The sequence below is a fragment of the Wyeomyia smithii genome, chromosome 2 (assembly GCF_029784165.1).
Source record: "Wyeomyia smithii strain HCP4-BCI-WySm-NY-G18 chromosome 2, ASM2978416v1, whole genome shotgun sequence".
Classification (NCBI taxonomy): domain Eukaryota; kingdom Metazoa; phylum Arthropoda; class Insecta; order Diptera; family Culicidae; genus Wyeomyia; species Wyeomyia smithii.
In genome coordinates this window covers 41,111,409-41,130,545 of record NC_073695.1, presented here as the reverse complement: position 1 = coordinate 41,130,545, position 19,137 = coordinate 41,111,409, and the positions used below count along the sequence as shown (strand labels likewise).

The window sequence follows — 19,137 nt, the reverse complement described above, 5'->3', positions numbered from 1 at the left end:
CACGGAAGTACATCTAATTTCAGAACCACTTGTGAGGGTGATTTTCATCAAAAGAAATAAAAGAACAACTTAAATTAAGTTCAATTTGTTCCACTATATTTTCGCGTACTCGCAGCAGTAATAGATTTTTTTTCTGTTTTCACAATGGCTTTGACTCCGGTATGTGTGTTTTTTTTTTCTTGTATCTCATAATGTAACCATTATTTTACTATCAAATGTCCAGTGCTACCTACTTGTAGACGTTTTTTTTTTGTTGCTTTTCTATGAGGAGCTAAACAAAGGTACTCGGATGGGGGTGATAATGGTTGGAATAAAACGATTCACGGGAGTACAATTCGACTACTCATTTGTTATTTCGTAACAGAGCAAGACCGACATAAAATTTGAACCTTTTGAAGCTATAGATTTTTTTAAACAACAATCTCTTAAACCAAGATAAACCAAAAGAAGCGAAGTGTGCACAGAAGGACGACCAGGGAAGCGTTGGAAAAGCGGTTTATACACTGTGCTTTTCCGGAGTGACAGAAGTGAAAAAAAAATCCTAGGGAGAAGTAAACAAATTTGCTCTAGTAACTATCACTATCGTACAGATTACTACTGATGACATCGATTGATTCATTTCGTGCGTTAGCAGTCGAGTCGTCGCTAGAGGCCTGCTCTCCGCCGACCAAAAAGTCCGGATCTACACTGCTGCTGCCTATGTCGGCTTCATTGTTCAAACCACCGAATCCCCCGACGCTACTACTGACACCTGCTCCATCGGTTCCTTCACCACTCGAGCCGGCTGCTCCCGCTTCCGATCCGGGTCCACTGGAAGCAGCACCATCCTGTGTCCGCATGATGGAATCAAAGTTATCCTTAATCTGATTATTTGCCCCCTTCGAACCCAAATCCGTCGCCCAACTAAGATGCATTAGAGCTAGGTCTACGTTGCCGAGTTTCTTATAGATTTTACCCATCACGTAATACACTACGGCTTCCTTTGGCACGATCTGCTTCAGTTCTTCCAACTCCTTCAACGCCTCCTGGTATCGACCCATCGTGAAGTACATCGAACCACGATGGAACTTGCACAGCGGGTTTTTCGGATCCAATGCAATCGCTGCGTTCATCGTACGTAGCGCTTGTTCCGATTTCCTTAGGAAGAATTGCATCGCTCCGATGTGTACCATAATTACCGAATTTTTCGGATTAATTGCTAGCGCTTTTCGATAATGCAGCTCCGCTAGTTCGTACCGTTCCTGCTTGCTGAAAATAGTACCTATGCCGAACCAAGCGTTGTAGTGTCGCGAATCACGCAAGACAGCATATCGGTACATGGACAGAGCCTTATCGAGCTCTTCCGTCATTACCAACTCGTGACCTAACAGTGTGTAACTGTAAGGGAAGTCCTCGTCCACCTGGAAAGCATACAACGATCATTTCTTCTACCAGAATCAACCACCAACCTCCGTTCAACAACTTACCTGTATTGCACGGAAGAAAAATTTGATCGCCGTTTCGTGTTCCTTGTGCGCGGAGAAACAGTTTCCAGCGACACACCACGTTACCGGGGAACCCTTATCTTGCGCCATCAGGTCCTGTGCCAACGCAGACAAGACCACATCCTTCTGCAAATGCCATAGATCTGTACTGTAAATCTCCATGTACTGCAACCTGTGTGGTTCGCGGTCGTGTATTTCTCGGAAAATATTAACTGCCGCCTCGTATTCCCGCATCTCGTGATGGGACAGCGCGATCATACTTTGTACCCAACTGCTGCGGTAGTGATGCGGTGGAACGTTACTGAAGTGATCGATCGCTTTTTCACAATCGTAACTCTGTAGCCGTAGATAGCCGTGTCCTAGCTCCCTCAGTAATATCATCAAACCGTCGGCGCTTTGCTTCTTCATTGCCATCACCTGCTGGGCCATTTTCTGGGCACTATTGATACTGTTGTTAATGAAAACCTTTTCACTCAGCGTTTCACTCGAAGTGATCGTTTCAATCTTCTCCTTGCCATCGCTGCCGGCTGAAGACTTTCGATCGACGTTTTCCAGCATACTAACAGCGCTACTGTTCAAATTCTTGGAGATTCGCTGCTTCGATTTGCGAGGCGGTGAGCGCGGTGCTACGAATTTGTTGTTCAATTGCGGACTTTTGGTATTTTCCTTGACGGAATAGTTATTATTACTGAAGAGCCGCGAACTCCGACGGACATTTTGCGCCTGCAAGGCACCCCCAGTCGTGTTTGGAGTCCTCGGCGTCGTCAACTGATTACCAGTTTGGCTAAACACTGCCGGTTTCGTGTTTGTACTCTGTTGCTGCAGCAGCATAGTTGTCGCCTGCAAAGGAAAGATTCGTTAGAGACAGTAATATTTTCTAAACTCAACTTCAAATTACCGCCGTGTCATTCTTTCGGTTGATGATGTTTCCCATCGTGCCAAGATTGTGATGCCCGCGCATTTTTTTATTACTACTGATTAACGCCATTTTTTGCTGATCACAATCAGAAATAATTTGCTGCTGTTGTTGTTGGCCTTGTTGCTGTTGTATTGGGCCTTGCTGCTGCTGGAAACCAGTCGCCGAGGAAAGTTGTTGTGGCGAAGGAGTCATTATCAGTGCCGAATGTTCATTCAATGTGGGACTGCTAAGAATGGGTAGAACCCCGAAGCTAGGCGTAGTCGGGCTTAAAGCTGCCAGATACTTGAACTGCTGCTTGCGGAAAGGCGTTCCGACATCCGGCGTCTGCTCGTCCGCGTTGAGATTACCCCCACCCATTCTCATACCAGTTATAATGCTATTATTTTGTCCCTGCTGAGACTGTTGCAGTTGTGGAGGATTATTTGGTGTGGTGATTAAACCTTGTACCAGACACTGGGAAACCTGATCCATGGGAGTTGAAAATGGTCCACCGGTCATCAGCTGTGGCTCGACACCTTCAAGATTTACAAAACACCCCCCGCCTCCTCCCCCACCACCTCCACCACCAGTTCCACCCGTTCCGGCATTTCCAAACCATACCAGCGAAGAACTCAGTCCTGGATGGACCGCCTGTGTGGTTGCAAACACATCGGTACTCGGGACCTGAAAGATCGCATTTGGGTCCGGCTTCTCGCCTCGGTTGCACAAGTCAGCAAACGAGTGCCACAAAAATGGATTCAGGTTCACTGCCTTCCGGCTGGCATCATTGGCCAAACCGGAGCGCTCAGTCTTCTGGCAAATCTTTGACAGCAGTTCCAACGCAAAGCAGCCAATATCTCCGAACTCCTTCGCCACCTCGTCCAGGTGCCGGGCCCGGAGGTGGTCATCATTGATCAATGTGTGCTCCGCTTCCGAGTATCTAGATAGGTGGAGCAGAGGGAAAGATAATTTTTAGTGATTTGTCGTTTGGTTAGCAGAAAAAATAAGATGTAAGCTTGGTTACTTCATTTAGAAATAAAAAGTCTCCATGCAGCTAGAGTATAATCTTTGACACATTGTTGCCCATAGGCACATACAGTAAGATATGTGCCAGGTATGTTTTATCTTTATAAGAAAAAATTACACTAAGTTCGCTTTTTACGCGTTTTTTTACGCGGGTTTCTTTTTACGCGGATTCCGGAATTTACGCGGTTTTTTTTTACGCGGATTCCGGAGTTTACGCGTTTTTTTTACGCAGATTCCGGAATTTACGCGGTATTTTTTTTGCGCGTATTTCGGTTTCCCTTCACTCGGAATGCAGAATTAACGCTGGTTTTTTTTACGCGGATTCCGGAATTTACGCAGTTTTTTTTACGCGGATTCCGGAATTTACGCGGTTTTTTTTACGCGGCATGTATCCCCCGCGTAAAAAGCGACTTTAGTGTATTGAAATTTACAAACAGATAGTGATTCGACGTCGTGGAAACCAGTCTGGCCTTATATCTACGAAGGATTCTATTAACGAGTTCAAACTGAACTATGATATATAGTAGGACACTTTTCACGCGGAACTTATTAACTCAGTGCTTAGTTAGTGGCTACAATCGAGTAGATAGCCGCGTTTTGAAACTTCTATGATGGTTCCAGTGGTACTTTATTCCATTTGACCAAGTCCCAATACCGTTCGATAAGGCAGTGCTCTGGTCTGTTGGGAGGGTTGTAGTCTTTGAGTACCACAAGTATGCAAATTTCATCGTACTACTCGATTGTCTTTTTCTCATAGGTGCAGCTCGCTAAACCTGGCCAAAACAGCACAGGTCTAGCATGTTGCTGCAGGAATGGTAGCAGTCACTTTTTTACTTTAAGTGCCTAACACTTCTGGACGTAAATCTTTTGATTGATGGTTCCCATAGTGGTAAAAAATACACGTGCATATGACCTAGAGTTTGATATGACTTGGTTTGATAATTTTGAAAATTTCGGCCACCGTCCTTTTTCCTGATGCGGTATAAAACTGCTAAACCGCCTTTACATAAGTTGTATCGTTCATAACGGTGATTCTACGAAAACTAATTCTACGAAAAAAGTCTCAGAAATCGATTGGTCTGATCCACGTAAAATGTCAGCAAAATGTGAATTTTGCCCCAATTTCCCTAAAATACTTAAAAAGGTTTGTCTCGACGTGAGATTACCTGATTTAAAATTTATTGAATGTGATATCAAAAGTGTGCGCGATACATAAAAATACAATAACAATTTGTCTTCACATGATCCTCCCCTGAGCAGTGAGGGGGTCGCTTTCTTGGCCTTAAACCGGTCAATACATGAAAATCTCTCTAAAAATTAGCTATGAGACAGAATCATCGTGTCTTCGATAAAGTTGATTCAATTGAAATGTATTAGGTATGCCTTTGACATTTCATTTGTCATTATTCGTAAAATGCAATGTTTTATAGACAAAAATCAAAAAAGTGAATTTCTTATTAAACCAACTTTTTATACTGATATGTTTTATAGATAATTGAGACATATTGTAATGATAAAAATAACCTCGAGGACTCACCATGAAACGCATTTACGGCGAAGCGGTTTGGACTATTCAAGTGGTAGGTTATTTTTAGAAAAAACTTTCCTAATTTCCAAATTTTTTTTTTTTATATACTCTATATCTTTTCAAGTAGAAACTAAAATGGCGACGGTGGCGGCATGCAACTACTACCTTTCACATGTTATTATGGGGCATGTTGTAGCGCATGTGAAAGTTAGAGGCTTCTTGGTTATGATTCTTCATGCTTAGAGAATAAAGGCCATTCCGATTTAAACTCGATTGTCAAACAAAGTATCTCGAGGTGCTCCGTTGAATCACCCTTTTCTCTTAATTTGGCATATTCTAGAAACTCTGGAAGTGGTTGCCATTGCTCATGTTTGCTCTTTCAACCAGAATTTACGTTTTCGAATGATACCTTTGCAAGCAAAAAGAGTAATGTATCGCACATCAGTCTCTTATTTTTCTGCATAATACGTAATTTATGTGTGAAACAGCGTGAAATCTTCTCGAATCAATGGTATGTAAAAAGTTTGCAACAGTTAAATGTATATAAACATCGTTAATGATCACTTTTTCATCGTCTAGAAATTATTTAAATATGCATTTCAAGCCTTTTATCTCGAAATGGATAATATTCCAGGAAAATTATCATTTTACGCTTCTGTACAATAAATTTGGCGTTTGAGACATGTTTGCGATTACGTTTTGACATTCGTCATTTATGCACATGGTAGTTCTCATTGGCACCCACTAAATATTTTTCTTATCACACCAACCGAAAAAAATACTGAAATGGCTTGCTTTTTATCCCGCATTCCCATAGACAGAGGAGAGGAGGATTAAATCTGCTTTACTTATTGTTATTGTAACATACGGAGGAGCGGAGTAGATGAGACAGTTACGTAACTGTGATGTTTGCGCAAAATTTAAAATTTGGAAGGGGGTCAGGTTTTTCAGCGTTATGTAATTTAGGGAAAGGAGTAATATCGAACATTGCACATTGTTACATAGGAAGAGATGGGGTCTGAAATCTAGATTTTTAGCGTTACGTAATTTGTGTACGACGGCTAAGCCATTTATGCTAAGAGCCAATTCATCAATGTGGTTTGATCATCAAGTTGTTCGGAGCTGTCGATGTTTCATGAGCATGAGCATGAGCATGATTGACTGCCTGCGGTTGCTTCTCCGTTATTGCCAGATCAACTGTAATTACACAGAGAACCACCAGATGATGCTTGGGACCAACATGCATCCTCAATGTGTAAAAACTGGTGACCTTAATCTTTATATTGGGCGATACCAGCGCCGGCCGCATCCAAATGCAGATCAAAGAAGGAATTTGTATAGGAAAATGTTGACGTGATACTCGCTTATTGGAATGTTTGGACCTGCCGATGATCCTAAACAGTAAATTGAAACATCAATAATTTCTGATTTGTCAAAAATTCAAAATGGCGTAATTGTTGCCTCCAAGGTGGAATGCAAATAAGAATAAGAATGTTAATTCTAAATCGCTCAAATGTGTATATAGAGTTGAAATTACTTGAGATGCTCGTTTGAGATTTGAATCTTACAAAGTTATATATGCCAACTGGGATACGAGCAACTAAGGGAAAATCGAATAACCAACCCCGGTGGGAACTTGGTCGTATGCTCCATGTTAAGAGCGGCTCAAACCAGCATGTTAGGAGCAACACACATGAGCTGGAGACAGCTTTTATAGTGATGGGAGAGATGCGAAAACGTGTTATTAAGCGGTGGATAATCAGCTCTCGAATGTGCAGGTTGAAAATCAAGGGCCAGTTTTCAACATCAACATCATAAACGTGCACAACCCTCACCTCGGAAGTACCGAAGACAACGATGAATTCTACGCGCAGTTGGAGCGTGAGTATAACCACCGTCCAGAACATAATATCAAGATCGTCATAGGGGATTTCAACGCTCAGGTCGGCCAGAAGGAGGCATACAAAAGGCTCATCGCGACCTACGAAATGGGCCTAAGACTTATCGACTATGCCGCCTCCAAGAAATGCCCGTGCGTAGTATTTGCTTCCAGCACAACCTCCTACACAGGTGCACCTGGAGGTCTCCAAATCAGACCAGATTGTGTATCGGCAAATCCTATAGGAGCGCTAACGTCGATTTGGACCACTACCTGGTGACGGTTAAGATGCACCTAAAACTCTCCGTTGTTAAAAACATTTGATACCGACACCCGCCCCGGTTAGATCTCGCGCGACTGAAGCAGCATAACGTCGCCGAAAACTACGCGCATTCGCTCCAAACTGCGCTGCCGTAGGAGGACCAGCCGAAGGGAGCTCCTCTCGAGGATTGTTGGGACACCATCAAAACAGCCATCAGCAGCGTAGCGAAGAACGTCATCGGACATGTGGGACGAACCCAACGAAACGAGTAATGCGACGACGAATGTAGGGGGGTATAGATGAGGAGCACGCTGCGCGGGCGGCTAAGATGCGCAATGCCACTCGTCAGAACGTACAGACACAGACAGAAGAAGATGCAGCGAACTCAAATCTTCCGGAAGAAAAAGCGCCGCATAGAGGAGGAGTATACAGAGCTGGAACAGCTGCATCATTCACAGGAAACGCGGAAGTTCTACCAGTAACACAACGCATCCCGCAGAGGCTTTGTGCCGCGAGCCGAAATGTGCCGGAATAAAGATGGCAGTATTCTGACGGACGATCGTGAGGTTACCGAAAAGTGAAGGCAGCACTTTGACGAACACCTGAATGGCGTCCAGACTGAGAACAATGGTGGCGGAGAAAGTGATCCCGTCGGTGGGACAAACGTAGAAGACGTGCCAGCCCCAACGATAGACAAAGTTAAGGATGCCACCAAGCAGCAGAAAAACAATGAATCGGTTGGGTTGGAAGAGCTACACAACCAATTGCGGTCGAACAGAATAAGCTTCCGTACGCTCATAAAACCGGTTGTTCTCTACGGGCATGAAAAGTGATAATGCTCGAGGAGGACCTGCGAGTGCTCGGAGTTTTTGAACGACGGGTACTAAGGACGATCTTCGACGGCGTGCAGGAGAACGGAATATGGAGATGGAGGATGAACCATGAGCTCGAGCAGCTCTACGGCGAACTCAGTATTTGAAAGGTGGCTAAAGCTGGACGAATACGCTGGGCAGGGTATGCTTCAAGAATTTCGGACAATTACCCTGCAAAGATGGTTTTTGCTTCGAATCCGATAGGAAGAAGGCGACTAGGGGCGCAGCGGGCAAGGTGGAGTGAGATCTGGCGGGGAGTACATGGTGTCCCAGCAATTGGAGAGCGACAGCCAATAACCGAGTGAATTGGAGAAACTTTGTGAATAAGGGAATGTCATAACGACGAAATGTCAAATAAATAATAAATAAATCGTAGAATGCGTTATTCCTAGTCGTATAGAATGCAAATTCGAGTTTCAAATGAGGCCATTCAAGAAAGCCAACGAAGTTATAAAAAATCCTAACCAAATTTATTCTCTAATGTACGCTATTTCATTCATCTGTGGAATGACAATACATATCCCACATCAACTTCAACGACAATTGACTCGATGATACAAAAATGCAGATGTTGCGCCAAATATTCTGGCTTGAAAAGTACTCCGCCGAGCAAAACATCTAGAAACCCCTGATCTACGTCTACATTATCCCACATGATTACTAATGATAGCCATAAACGGTACTCACTGTTTCAGGTCGAAGGCACACTTGGACAACAAAAACCGGCACTGCGTCGAGCGGACACCTTTCGTCGACAGGAGCCAGTGAGCCTGGTGCTTTTGTCCAGCCCGATAATAGCAGGTCGCCAGCAGGAATAAGCTTTCCTCCGATTCCACTAAAAATAAGAAAGAATTTTTTGTGGGCTTAGTTTGGTAGCTCCCAGTTTTAAAATCGCGAACCAAAATTACCTTCGGCAAATAATCTCTCCGCCAGAAAGATCGCATCCTGATAATCGTAGTGATTCAGACAATGCCATATGGCGGCCTGTAAATATAGATAGAGAAATCATTCAATTGGTTAGCGCTCCTAAAGACTGATTATTGCACGATATCTATTAAGCTGCTTGCTTGCTTTCTGCTTATGCTATATAAATCGTAGTCGATCAATAATCTCGTTCTACTTTTGCTGTTTTTTTTTGGATCCGCTTATGATTGTACGCCTCCTTTGACGTCACATGTTCCGCCCGCTTCGTCATCTAATACGCGTTGTGTCTCCTCGAGCTTTTAAATAAACATCGTCTAATAATAAAAGTGTTATATCGTTTCTATCGTGTTTCTTTTGTATGATATGGTTCACGTACCAAGAGATATTGTTTTTGAAGTTAAAACTATCGGTTTTACATAAGAAGTATCAAGTTTATATTGAAACCTAACTTTTGAAGCTAAAGAAAAGTAAAAGAGAAGCCTAGATTTTTTAAATTTAAACAATCAAAGTCGCTCGAATTACCGATATCATTAAATTTTATATTCACTGAATTTTAGAGAGTATTTTCATATTCTTTATACGAGTTAACCTGAGATCCTATAATATTGTATCCGTAAGATGTGATCAAGACATTTTAAATGCTCTTAACAGAACAAGAAAATTTGCAAAGTTGGTAACTACTTGCATCAGTGATGCAAAGATGAAGAGAATGTACCTTCGAGGCTGAGTAGTAGCTTATGCTAAGCACTACAAGCCATGAAGATAATACAGTTAGAAGAGAAGAGAATCAAACATGTTGGTATTTCACTGTGACCGGAATTCCATTTTTTTCTGCTAGCTGGTAGCTTCTAACAGTAAATAGATGCCATGTCTTAAATTTCTTTTAACATGTTTATATTATTATTGATTTTCCGATTATGTGAACTATCGAGACGAACACTAGCAGCTACTGCATAGCAGTCTTTGACTGGTCAATCTTGCTCTGGAGATTGCGGTCTCCACTAAACGAAACTGGCTTCTTCTGTCCCTTCACTTCTATCGTACGAATTTCAATTGAGTAGCACCAACGTAGACAGGCAATGGAAAAAAAGCTTTGACGTAACTGTCAACTCCCATTCCACGCTCTTGCTCCACTTACCTGTACAGGTTCCTGCACGATCATTCTTCCGTAAACACTCAGCAACTATTCCCAACACCCGGAAGTGATCTACGGCTTCTACGGCTAAGCGAAACAGTATCCGAACTCAAAGTAACCCGTCTGCTGTAGCTGCTACTCAAGGTGAACTTCCACGATTGCGGCAATGATGAAGAAAAACAAATTTCACTGAATACATTACAACACTTTCTCAGCTGCCAGAGTTCACTTTTCGTTGCTACCTTCTGGTGCTGGTGCTGCTGCTGCTGCTAAATCCAATAACACAACAAACGAACGGTTTTGCTACTCTAGAGCGGCTGCTGCTGCTGTTGTAGCTTCTGCAATAGCTCTCCCTCTTCGATTGCAACTTTTTATTGTTGCCTAATCAAAAAATATACGATGCCCATGTACAATAGAAACGAATGGATCTGCTAGTCGATGACGTCTTGCTGGGTACGGTACGGTGGGTCACGCTCCCCTATAAAACGCTAAACGCTTTTTCTTTCTCTTTCTGGGTTAGGTGCACCACCAAGGCAACCTTCGTCGTTGCAGCCCAACACTGACTGACTGGAAGGCAAATTTTGATTTTCCACTACTTTCAGCCGAAAAACTTCACTTTCCGCTACTGCAAATTCAAACATCCGTAGTTAAACTACACGCTGAGCGACTTTTTACCCGAGAATTGCAATGAACTGTTACCGATTTTCCACAAAATGCTGCACTCGAAATTTCTTGACTTTTTTTTCCTACTACGAGAGCGCACACGACGGACGAACATCAATCAAATTAGGGATGGGAAACCTATCGATAATTATCGATAGTATCGATAGTTGCCGGCTATCGATAGAATCGTTAAGCTTTCCGCGCTATCGATAGTTATTTATATTTTTCTCGCATTGGCATTTATACTCCACAATGATGCCAGAACTGAAAAAATATATTGGCCTAGACTTTGTTTAAAGAGAATTCGATGATTGTTTGCTTTCACATCAAATCCTCTTTAAAATTGTTAGAAAATTGAGTGATACTCATTTTCGCTCACTCTACCTTAGACGGACATCGACAAGATTTTGCCTAAGTGCGAATTATGTCTGCGAATAAACTTTTAAATATTGTTCCTGTCCACAACGGGAGCAACATTTTGTTGTTTTTCTTCATCTGGTTCTAGTTGTCAAACTATCGATAATTATCGATAGTTATCGATGGTATGAGGGAATTTATCGATAATTATCGATATCCATTTTAGTCGATATTTCCCATCCCTAAATCAAATTACCACAATCATCAACGATTTCGCTAGCAGAGGAAGAGAGAGGGAAAGACACTGATGTTTGACAGCAAAGTCGCGGCGGCTCATTTTTTGGTGACGTTCGAGCGAAAATCTCTAATGCTATAAACATGATTTCGCTCCTTTGTTATACAAAACTATAAAACAAAATTATACAGAATAAAATGAAATGTAATAGTATAAAGCAGGGCTGTCCAACGCGAGGGAGTGTGCTATGAGTTAAAACATCGAGAACAACATAGAAACGTCAAATTTGATGTTTTTGCTCTTTTCTGTTTCCTTGCTTGTGTTTGCAAGAGTTTTTCACTTAGATTACATCACTTTTTTGGATAATAACCAGATCCACTGTGTCTACTTAAGAAGCGCGAGGGCTAAGCCCCAACGAAACAGCAAAATAATGAAAATAATCCGACCGACATTGACGTTTCGTATCTTCGATATTATACTCTGTCAAATGTACAGCGAGGGATAGGAAAAGGCATTCCTCGGTCCAACGTACGGCCCGCGGGCCACATCTGGCCCGCTGCTGAATTTTCTCGTAGCCCACGTTAAGTTTTGAAACACGTTTCACATTTGGCCCACGTGTTGATGTATACGGATTGGAATTTATTGTGATACGAAACATCTTTGTATAATTCAAACTTATTTTAACTTATTAACGAGTAATGACATCCTCTTTTTAGTGTGTTGAAACTTTCAATCCGTATCGACATTTCAAAAATGATGAACGACTTTAGAAGACTGAAGGCAGTGAATAGTTTCAAGTTTCTCATCAATTCTCCAAACTCCTGTAATTTTAAAATCTTACAACAATAAATATCCAGCTTTTTACGCACCATAATGGCGGTCGCTATAATCCATGTTCGTAATATGCGACCTCTCTGCTTACGTCAGATTTGCGATTTCTGAAAAATTGGCAACACAAATGTTGCCAGATATATTTTTCTTTTGATAAAATCGAGCCTTTGGTATCCCCATACCAAGTAACAGTGAATGGCAATGAACTGATGTCCTGGGCTCAAAATAATTTGTGTCCGCTGTCAGCAGTAAGATAAAGATGCATGAAAAGAAGCGGTGATATGCTATCTCATTTATACATAGAGGTAAGCGGAGTAAGACCGCCCCCTTAAGCAATTCTGTTTATAGAAAAAAAAGTTGCGGCTGCAATTTCATTTTTTCTTCGCTAAGAGGTTCTTCTATTCAATACCCGCATTTAAAATATAAGAACTGAAATATTTTTGTTTATTTTCCAGCTTCTTTTTAAATTTTAAAAATTTATTGAAAATGTGCAGATCTTTTTCATGCGGGGTAAGCCCGCCCACCAGCGGGGTAAGATCGCCCACCATTTTTTGAGGATAAACAATATTTTTAGGGCCGAAACGGTTGATTCTGTCGGTATAGTGTCTCTGACAAAGTTGTAGATGGTATTTTTTTTTCTTTTTAAATAAAATATACACTGTGAAAAATCTGAAAAAAAAAATTTTTTCTAAGTTTTAACTTATTTTTTTTTCTGATTATTCAAGTTCAAATCAATGTTTAGGTAACTTTTTTGGTTTTCAAAACAAATAGATTTTCCAGAATTGGGGTTTTTCCAGATATTGAATTCATAATATACCTATTTTTTTTTATTCTTGCTTATTTTCCGTCGGTCTAGTTCCGCCACTGTTGTGGCCAATCACCGACGCCCAGGGAGGCGACTCCACACCCAGGACCCTAACTCACGACCCATTTATTAACGGACCGGCGCCAACGGCTTTACTTCCTCATGCGATGGAAGGCGTGATCCTAGAGATTTTTCGCCTCAGAAAATCTCCCGGTGTCGGCTAGGATTGAATCTAGACCAGTTGGGTTGGTTGTGAGTGGATCACGCCACCTCACAACCATCGACACCTATGTCGGCGGTGGGATTCGAACCCAGGCGTCGAGCGTGGTTGGCGGAGACGTTACCACCCACACTAGGCCCCCGCTCCTATAATATACCTATCTTTAAGCTAAAAATTAAAACTCATTAAACCTATCTGTATGATTCTTTTGAAGACTTATTATTTATAGAAAAATACTAATAATTATTATTTCTTTTATTTATTTTTTCAATTTTCTACGTTTTTTTTTTTTTTTTTTTTTTTGAAGAACAAAATTACCAACGACTCTATACACCAAATAAACCGTCAAAAAAAAATCTTCACAAAAATTGAGCTATTAATATTTCTATTACTCCATGATCCAACAACCATAAAATTTTAGCTTACCTTTTGTAGATTTTACAGGCAAAAACATGTTTTTTTCAAAAAAAATTGAAAAAAAATATACTTTTAATTCTATTTCTATATTTTTTCTTCAAATTTTTTTAGAGTGTGTACTTTTTTCGAAAGTAAAAAACTACTATTTTCAATTCTGCCGGAGACGTCATACCTATCAAACACACCGTCCTGGCTCTAAAATTATTTTGGTTCATTTACACCATTTTCACATAGGTTTACTTTTTTCAAAAATAAGTCTTGTTAAAATATATTACTAGAAAAGCTTAAACCAAATCGAAAATGGTCGATTAACATCGATGTCTTATGTGGCTTGAAGTTGCTTTACTGATCCTGTAAATATTCCCTTTGTAGTGTCGAGGCATTTGGGTCTTGAAGTAAAACAACAAGCCGTTGGATTCGTGGCGGTTTTACCCCTTGTATAGTGGGCGACTTTACCCCCAGTGGAACATTTTCATATTTGACCGAAAAAGTAGTCACAATTACAAGATTACTCACGGCCTTCGACATTTCCGAAAGAAGATAGATTCAGGCAAGCGATTAAACGTATATTCACGAACAAAACAATAGATTTTTAGATTTAAAAACCTTAAGTCTCGTTGCCGCAGAACAATAGCGCATCGACTGGTTGCCAGCTGAAAGGTTGTTTTTGATTATTTCTGCGACCGTTCGTGCACTATCAAAACAGAAAAACGTGCAAAATGTTATGTAATTATACTGTAATAGACCCGTAAAGAAATTTTTCAATTATTTTATAACTTGGTAGTAAAACTACGGTGGGCGGTCTTACCCTGTTTACCCCTATGTTTGAAACATGGCTTGAAACATGGCTTGAAACATGGCGTGATGCCAAAGGGGTGGATAAAATATATGAAGACTTCAAACTGACCTTAGCAGAGTTGTCAAAGGGGGCAGAGGGTGGGTAATTTATTACGAACTTTGCTTTATAGCGTCCGCCATTATGGCGCGTAAAAAACTGGATGAATCCTGTTTCACCATAGGAAGAATTTCAAAAAATTGTTTTCCATATTTGTTATGGCGAGACTAGTAAGATTACTTTTATTGTAGTAAGCTTCAATTGGTATCACCCTCGGCTTTTCAATCTAAAACGGACTGCTTTTATATCAAAATCAAAGTTAACCAGCATGATATTTCAACATATATTTGCACATAATCTAGAAATTAGTTGAAATTTGAAGGTTTTCAAAATTTTGGCCCGACAGCTGTTGTGGGTTGTGACAGGCCTGGTATAAAGCCTGCATTACACTCTGACCAATGGTCAATTATTTTACCTTTTGACATAATAGTTAAATTTATTTGACATCATGATTGTTGTTTGCCCGTGTTTGCCACATGTTAAAATTGGAGAGTGACAAACAATTATCTATGACCAAATTTTTATCTGTATATTTGACGCTTGGTCAAAGAGTGTAATCCAGCCTCAATGTCGAATGGATTTCACAAAAAAATCACAGGAGGGTTGTGTGCAAAGCCACGACCGCAAGGATGAAGTAGAATACTTTTACAAGAAAGAAAACTCGGTTGCTTGCGTGTCAGTCATTTTTTAATTTGTTGTTCAATTCAATATCGGATAAGATACCGATCACATCTTGGCGTTATCACTGACAGTGCGAATAAAGTATTCCTTGTCTTTAAACAGTGAAAAGCTGATTTAACACTCAAAACTAGACGGCTCATGTGTTGTCAAAATGAGTCAACTTTTCATTGAATGCATTTACTAGTGCTCGCTATCGCACAGAGACTGCATTTCACTAAAGTGCCTCACTGCATCAGCTGCTATCGATGCTAAACCCGCTTCAACTGCTACGGTATCCGTAGCCATGCCAATGTTTTGGCCGCTATACGCTGCTATTGGTATCCGCTGTCCCTGCATCAGCTGGCCCAGCTGCTATCAATGCTGAGATCCGCTGCAGCTAGTGCACTATCCATTGCTATGCCACAGCTGTGGCCGCTATCCGCCTGGTATCCACTGCACTGCTACTGCTGCTGCTAAGGGAAGACTGCTGTTGTCGCTGTCTAGAACTATTATGAGCGGCTTCGACTGAAACAGGCTCTTATATAGGGATGGGAAACCTATCGATAGTAGTAGGAAATCATCGATAACTCCCATCCTTACTCTTATACAGACAAATAGCAAATTTAAAATGGCAAGGTCTATGGTTCTGTCGACCGTGCTTGGGAAGCAATCATATTAACGACTTATCAGATCAGTCGAATTTTGCGCTTCAACATGGATTGACCATTCTCAATAATATAGTTGCTTGTCATGATTTGGACTTGATAATTTTTGAATTTTGATTATGCGAAAAATTAATTTTTATGCTGATAATGAAAGCTTTTCGTATGTTGTGCTCATGACTGAAGGAAAAGATAATTCAGTACGTTCAGTACGTTCTTAGCAGCCCCTAACCTGGGAAACAGACGCTCAAAAAGGCTGGCCTTTCCTCCGAAGAGGTCAACCCACTGTGATAACACCTCTTTAATTTATATATTTGTATGAAATATTCCTTTATTGAAATTTTGACAACTTGAAAAGAGACCCTCACAAGGCACTTCACGGTAAGAGTCGAAAACCCATTAATGGGTACTTTTTCAACCATTTCGCCAAAAAGTGAGCCAACACATTTAGTGGGTAAACTTGATTTACCCATTAACGGGTAAACCGATTAAACGTCAAAAACTGGGTACAAAATCACTCATTTTGAGAAATGAATTTTCTTAAGGAAATGGGTGGAATTTTACCCATTATTAAATAAACGGAAACTTTGTGATTATCACTCAAAAAAATGAAAAGAAGTGAAAGTGAAATCAATTATTTTTAATTATTTGCAAAAACGAATCTTATTTACGAAAACAGGAGTATTTTATCTGCTATCATCAATTGTCAGAATCGCTATTCTCTGCAACAAAGCCAATACCAGACGGATAGTGAACATCCTAGACCTGATATAAAAAAAATCTCACATTGTAAAATTCAATACTTGAAATAACATACTGTTTACCTTGCAACTTCTTAAACGACGCAGTATCGAATCTCTTTTGAAGTCCTTCCATGGCAATTGTTGACAAATAATAAACAAAACAGATCGTAGAAGTAACGCGTGCGAACAAATCGACAGAGCAAACTAAAACGATGCTTGAAGTATTTCTTCACCCATTAATGGGTAAACAAATGACCCATTTTTTTTTCTAAGAACATGTCTTTCTAATGCGTACAATTTTACCCATTTCACATTTTTAAAATTACCCATTCTTTTGACAGCCGCATATGACAGAAAAAAATGGGTACAACAATTCGCGTTGACGGTGTTGCTGATATTTGTTTGGTTTTTGCATGCGAAAAAGAAGGAAGGAAATATTTTTGCTTTTGTCATCACGCACATTTTGACAATTGCATATGAGAGTTCACGTAGGTGCGAACAGCCTTCAAAATCTTTTTCAACGCGAATAACCGGAATACCCATTAATGGGTTTTCGACTCTTACCGTGTTGTCCCCGGGCCGGGCCGCCGCAACCCTAAACCGACCCTAGAAAAAGCAAAATATCTGGCAACATTTGTGTTGCCAATTCTTCTGAAATCCAAAAACTGATGTACACGCTGCTTTATTTTAACTCTAATTTGATTTGGATCTACTCAGTTTGGTATTCTTATGCAAAATGTCAAAAAGTGAGTTATCGGGTACTGGATAATTGAGTAACATTTACCCAAATTTTCATAATTACCATGTTTACTCAGTTTTGAGTTATTATCCATGATGTTTACTCACCCCTGAGTATATGTATATGTCAAAAGTTTTCAACAGCGATATTATCTGTTTCCGAAGAACAATTGGTGTCGCTTTTTATTCGTTTGCTAGCAGTAAGTATTTGATCTTTCATCAAATCAATAATTTCCTAATCAATTACATTACAAGTTTTAAGTCGGGCTTTTATTCGTGATAATGAACGGAAACATTTGTATCGATGTACAGTGCTTAATACATGCAATCGATACAATTTAAATCCTTCGCAGTGTTTGGTGACGGATAATGACGGATTTTCTGCTGTGCGTACTGTACAAAAACATGAGCCACAGTTCACGGGCAACTGTGAACCGGTTGGTTGCCGCATTATATAAAAACACGTGAATGATTTAAAACTTTTAAAATGTTTCGATGAAAAATAAATCTATGATTTTGATTGTTCTGAATTTATTTTATTTATTGAGTCAGATTTACAAAAACCAGAAATCATCAAATTTCCAAATTTAGGCAAACTGGGTAACTTGTACTCATTTTCGTTAATTCCTGGTTTGCATAAACAGAGTAGATTCTAATCAGTTTTTGACGTATGACGCCCTTACTCAGAAGTGAGTAACCGTAAAAGTACTCAAATTAGGGTACCTCCACTTTTTTCAAAAATGGGTCATATCTAACTTACTTTAGAGTAACAAATAATGAGCGTGTAAGCAAAGAGCCAAGTATGATGACAGTTCTACAAGGTATGCTATTCACGTCGATGCATTAGTATTAGTGATCGTTATGAACTTTTTCCAATTTTGTATGAAATTTGAAATGATTTTGCATTTTAAACTAAACTTATAAAACATACTTTCCTGAAAAGTTATAGAAATGATGTTGAAACATGTTTTATTTGTGGGGAATACATAAACTTGCTGCGGTTTAGGTAAAATATGCTATTTTTCATCAATTTGCCGGTAACCTTTTTGCACTTTTCGTTTTTTTATTGTAGTCTAATAGCGCTTCTAAATTGAGTCGCTTGTGTTTCATACAGTAACAAAAGTCATGAGCTATGACAATGACTAAGATTATGCTCCAACTATTAGAAATATAGCATTTTTATATACTTCATTTCGACATATTGTCGCAATTTTTCACACTAAATCTAAATTAATATCAATTTCTAGTGTGTTTCAACTGGAGATTCACTCTCCAATTAAAAAAATCAAATTAAAACAACATAAAACGAGAAATTTCCGAAAATGTTCCGAATTCCATACAATAAACGAAAATTTTCATAACGAGATTTGTTTGTGTGCGTGGATAGATAAAAATGTGGCATACCTTGTAGAACTGTCATCATACTTGGAGCAAAGAGGTTCACATCAGAGTCTATGTTTAAGAGTCCCGCAAAGATGAAACCAAAGGAACCAAATCAGTGTCAAACGAGGGTACCAATCGAGCAATGTAAATAAACAAGGTGATAATGTTAGGAGAGGATGAAAAGTGTTATAATTGAGCGTAATAAAGAATATGTGTTTTTCCGAAGCTTTACTTACACATTTTAATCCAACATTAAACCTGTACACTGGTTCACTCAAATTTAACAAAACATCACCGTTGTAATCTTTCAAAACTGTGTACCTTGTGAAGAATTTCAAAAAATGATATTCGCTTATGCATGGTGAAAAACAGAACTGTATAGTTCTTGGCAACAAACGGCACAAAAACTGTGTTGCCGAAACGATAGATTTTCTCTTCGCGCGACTCTATATACCATAGACTCTGGTTCACATAACCGACATAACCGCATATGAAAGTAGGGATGGGAAATATCGACTAA

General features: G+C 40.0%; 1 protein-coding gene across 2 annotated transcripts; it reads right to left on the bottom strand.

Annotated features, from left to right (window-relative positions):
* Positions 1–69: 69 nt before the first annotated feature.
* On the bottom strand, positions 70–10,797 carry LOC129721967 (cell division cycle protein 27 homolog). Of its 2 annotated transcripts, XM_055675110.1 has the most exons (7): positions 10,251–10,797; positions 10,012–10,143; positions 8,858–8,933; positions 8,637–8,784; positions 2,383–3,322; positions 1,467–2,324; positions 70–1,400 (listed from the first exon to the last, which is right to left on the bottom strand). In XM_055675110.1, exons 2-7 carry the CDS (start codon positions 10,033–10,035, stop codon positions 567–569), a joined length of 2,880 nt encoding a protein of 959 aa, XP_055531085.1. In that variant the 5' UTR covers positions 10,036–10,143; positions 10,251–10,797; the 3' UTR covers positions 70–566. The 2 variants fall into 2 exon arrangements, with proteins under 2 accessions (XP_055531085.1, XP_055531084.1); XM_055675109.1 differs by having other exon boundaries at positions 10,012–10,797.
* Positions 10,798–19,137: the final 8,340 nt, after the last annotated feature.

What these genes read in the sequence shown, in the direction of transcription:
- LOC129721967 (XM_055675109.1), bottom strand. Translation starts at nt 10,035, where the DNA reads ATGATCGTGCAGGAACCTGTACAG. An exon ending in TCGTGCAGGAACCTGTACAG is followed by an intron (nt 8,934 to 10,011) that starts GTAAGTGGAGCA and finishes CTATATTTACAG; the next exon opens with GCCGCCATATGGCATTGTCT. An exon ending in TTTTCTTCCGTGCAATACAG is followed by an intron (nt 1,401 to 1,466) that starts GTAAGTTGTTGA and finishes TATGCTTTCCAG; the next exon opens with GTGGACGAGGACTTCCCTTA.